Source organism: Tupaia chinensis, unplaced genomic scaffold (assembly GCF_000334495.1).
Source record: "Tupaia chinensis unplaced genomic scaffold, TupChi_1.0 Scaffold000605_1, whole genome shotgun sequence".
Classification (NCBI taxonomy): Eukaryota; Metazoa; Chordata; class Mammalia; order Scandentia; family Tupaiidae; genus Tupaia; species Tupaia belangeri.
Window position 1 is genome coordinate 798299 of NW_006160123.1, and position 3634 is coordinate 801932.

At 42.0% G+C, this 3634-nt stretch overlaps 1 protein-coding gene and 1 pseudogene across 1 annotated transcript in view; one reads left to right on the plus strand and one right to left on the minus strand.

The window, feature by feature from the left end:
* STARD9 (StAR related lipid transfer domain containing 9) overlaps positions 1–3634 on the minus strand; it is a 119158-nt gene that overhangs the window by 112581 nt on the left and 2943 nt on the right. The window contains exon 2 of the mRNA XM_027775789.1: positions 879–948. Coding sequence (XP_027631590.1) covers positions 879–948 — 70 coding nt within the window. The remainder of the gene's footprint in view (positions 1–878; positions 949–3634) is intronic.
* LOC106736005 (ATP synthase subunit f, mitochondrial pseudogene) lies at positions 2727–2983 on the plus strand (annotated as a pseudogene).

Sequence of the window (3634 nt, forward strand, 5' to 3'; positions counted from 1 at the left end):
TCTTGTTCTCTTTTAGCAGAGAGCTACTGACAAAAGAAAACAGATCACATCACAGAAGTAACATGGAGTGGGCATAGGTGCCAGACCAGGGTCCAAATAACCCTCCCTGTTGCTAGTCAGTTTCCTTAACTCAGGAATGCTGAATACCACCTGCAGCCTGACCACAGCAGGAGTCATACAGGCAGCTTCCTCAGTATCTCTGCCCTCCCCAAGACCCAGAAAGGAAGAATATCTTCCATCTTCTGCTAGCCTGGTAAACAGAGAAACAGGATAGAGGAAACTAGCACTAGGAGTCGGTGTGAGGTGAGAAAGTACGTCCCCTGTATCTAATTGTGACTCAAGGTTCAGTCAGATCTGTGAAAGACAATTTGTAACAAGACCTAGGCTAGTGACCCACTCCCTTCTGGGATATGAGGGCTGTTACATGGACCTCATTACAACCAAAATGAATTCTGTATCAGCAGGTGCATACAAAAAATCCTTAATAATTCCTCTAGATGAAATGATATCAATTGAGAGGCCTGTGACAAAGTCAGGTGAGTTAAATAGACACTTGGATTGCCCCAGCATGATTTAAGCTAACCATGGTTTTCATAGCATCCCCTGTGTTTACTTTCAATGCACCTACTAACCAGTTTCCAAACCAGCTGCAATCTACCTGATAGAACTCAGACTGCAACAGCTACATCCCCTGCACGTCCTTCTTCATTTATGTGTTTACTTTATGAATGGCTGGAACTCTTCTCTTCCCATAATTCTCCATATTTACTCTTCCCTCCACCACTCCTCAATGCTAAACATATTCATATACACCCCTTCACCTTAGAAGCCCCTGTAATATTAGTTCCTCAGTGGAAAGAAAACAATTTTGGACTTACCTTTAAATTCTTGATTTTTGCCACCTTGCCATCCACTTCCACGATAATTCTTCCCCCTTCTTTGGTCTCCCTAGAAACAAGACCAAAATCAATCTAAGAAGAAACACTGGCTTTTTTGGTTTAATTTTTAAATAGAGAAAAGAGAAGTTAGATCAGTTCAAGTGCAACAAAATGTTTCCCTACTGCTGTCCCCCTAAGTGGAGAGTCTATCTCTATAAATAGCTGGAAGAGTCAGATCAAGCAGTCTTCTAGCTCAGTGGTTCCCAAACTTTTTGGCACCAGGGACGGATTTTGTGGAAAATGACAATTTTTCTATGGACACGGAGTGAGGGGGATGGTTTTGGGATGATTTAAATGCATTATATTTATTGTGCATTTTATTTCTATTATTATGCAATGTAGTATATAATGAAATAAGTATGCAACTTGGCATAATGCAGAAATCAGTGGAAGCCCTGAGCTTATTTTCCTGCAACTAGATGGTCCCATCTGAGAGCTCCTATGTCTGACAAGAGCAGAGCTCAGGCAATAAGGTGAGCAGGGGGAGCATCTGGGAGCAGTTGTATATACGGATGAAATTTCACTTGCTGGGGGCTGCTTACCTCCTGCTGTGTGGCCTCATTCCTAACAGCCCACAGACCAGTACTGGTGGCCTGGTGGCCAGGGACTCTACTCTAGCTGGCATGTTTTCCTTGAGTGTTAGAATTTGGCCCTGTAGGGGGCGAGCAAGTGGCATGGTCATTAAAGTGCTGGACACTCTCACACGGCCAACTGCAGTTCAAGTACTAGACCTGGTGGCTTTCTCTCTGGTCAAATTAAAATGAATGGAAAAAATAATTTGGTCCTGGAACAACTAATAGTCACCACTTATTGAACACACTCCATACAAAGGAACTGTACACCTGCCTCTCAACTTAAAACAGGTTATGACTGGATAAATACATTGTTAAATCAAAAGAAAATATATTTAATAGATTTAACCTACTGAACATTATAGCTTTGCCTAGTACCTTAAACGTGCTCTGAACACTTTCATTAGCCAGCAGTTGGGCAAAAATCATCTAACACAAAGCTTATTTTACCGTAAAGTGTTGACAATTGGCTGAGTCAAACATTCCAGATCAGAGACCATCTGTATTATGTGTACCACATATTGTGCTTCACCTTGTGCTGTCCTTCTAAAATACCCTCTTCTCATAGCTTTTTAACATAACCTCATTTTACAGATGGAGGTCTAAAACAGAAATTATGTAACTCGTCCAAGGTCACACAGCTAGCAGTGACAAAGCTGGAATTAAAACCTGTATTTGCCTAGCCACAAAGCCTGAGCTCTTAACTACATCTTAGAAATCAGGCTTGGAAACCCTAGAGAGTACGTTGGTCTGATACATAACACGTATCATGTCTCATTGTCTCTGGAATTTTCAGCATGGATATTGGTGGAAAATGACTGCAGTCCTCTCTGTTGAGACCCTAAGAACATACTTCCTAAACACATTCCTTACATCCTCTTAAATTATTGGGTCATTGGAAAAGCATGACTTATCTTTCTGTGCAAAAATGTGTCATAACTTTCCTGATGACTCAACAGAATGAGAACCAAGATCTTTAATGTAGAAGGCTGAACAATGGCCCAATGAAAAAACACAACACTCTGAGACTGACCCCTTGGGAAGTTTCCACATTTATGTACAAAGACCTTCTGAGTACACCAGGCATGTGTATCCACAATCAGAGACTGGCTGGAGGTAGAGCAAGGCATCAAAACCTTGATAGTGGTGCTGTCTCCCTCACTCATGGAAGAAATAAATGTTAAAAGAAGAAGAAAAATCAGACCAGGACTCCAAGATGGCGTCAGTCATACCAGTGAAGGAAAAGAAACTCATGGATGTCAAACTTGAGGAGCTGCCAAGCTGGATACTGATGCAGGATTTTACCCCTAAAGGCATTGCTGGAGCATTTCAGAGAGGTTACTACCGGTATTACAACAAGTATGTCAACATGAAGAAAGGGGGTGTTGCTGGGGTTTCTATGGTGCTGGCCGCTTATGTGCTCTTCAGCTACTGCCTTTCTTATAAGGAACTCAAACACAAGCAGTGACGCAAATACCACTGAAGAGGACCAGCGTGGAGGTCATACACTGAACCAGACCTTCATCCACTTGGCTTAGCACCCCTCCAAAGGAACTTGTTGAGTTCTTTCTTATCCCAGTCAAGAATTCACATCCAATAAAAGATGACTGGTATGAGTAAAAAAAAAAAAGAAGAAAAATCAAGCAAACTTTTCAATTCAAATCTATTGAATATTACCTAATTTCTTTTAAAGTTCACCTTTTCCTGGGGATTCAACTGGGACTATATGGCATAAAGCAGCCAAAAAAAAAGGCTCAGAACTTGACCTCTTGGTAGAGGAAGTGACACTAAATGAAAGTGAGATACTATTTGTCCCCTACACAGATCACTACCATTGGAAACTTAATAGTTCCAAAATGTTATAGAACAAAGCAAGAGCTGATTACAGTCGAGCAGAACAGAAAGAAATGGCACCAACCTTTATTAGAAAGCTGGTTGGGGGCCCAGCAGTTAGTGCAATGGCTATGTCGCTGGACTCCCATGTAGTCGGCTGCAGTTCGAGTCCTGGACTGCGGTGTGGCCATCCCCCCTGGGGGGTGATTTCTCGCTTTCTGTCTCTCCATCTCTCTCTATCTCTCTGGCGAGCGCACGCACCCTATAGCAAAAACCTCTCAAAAAAAAAAA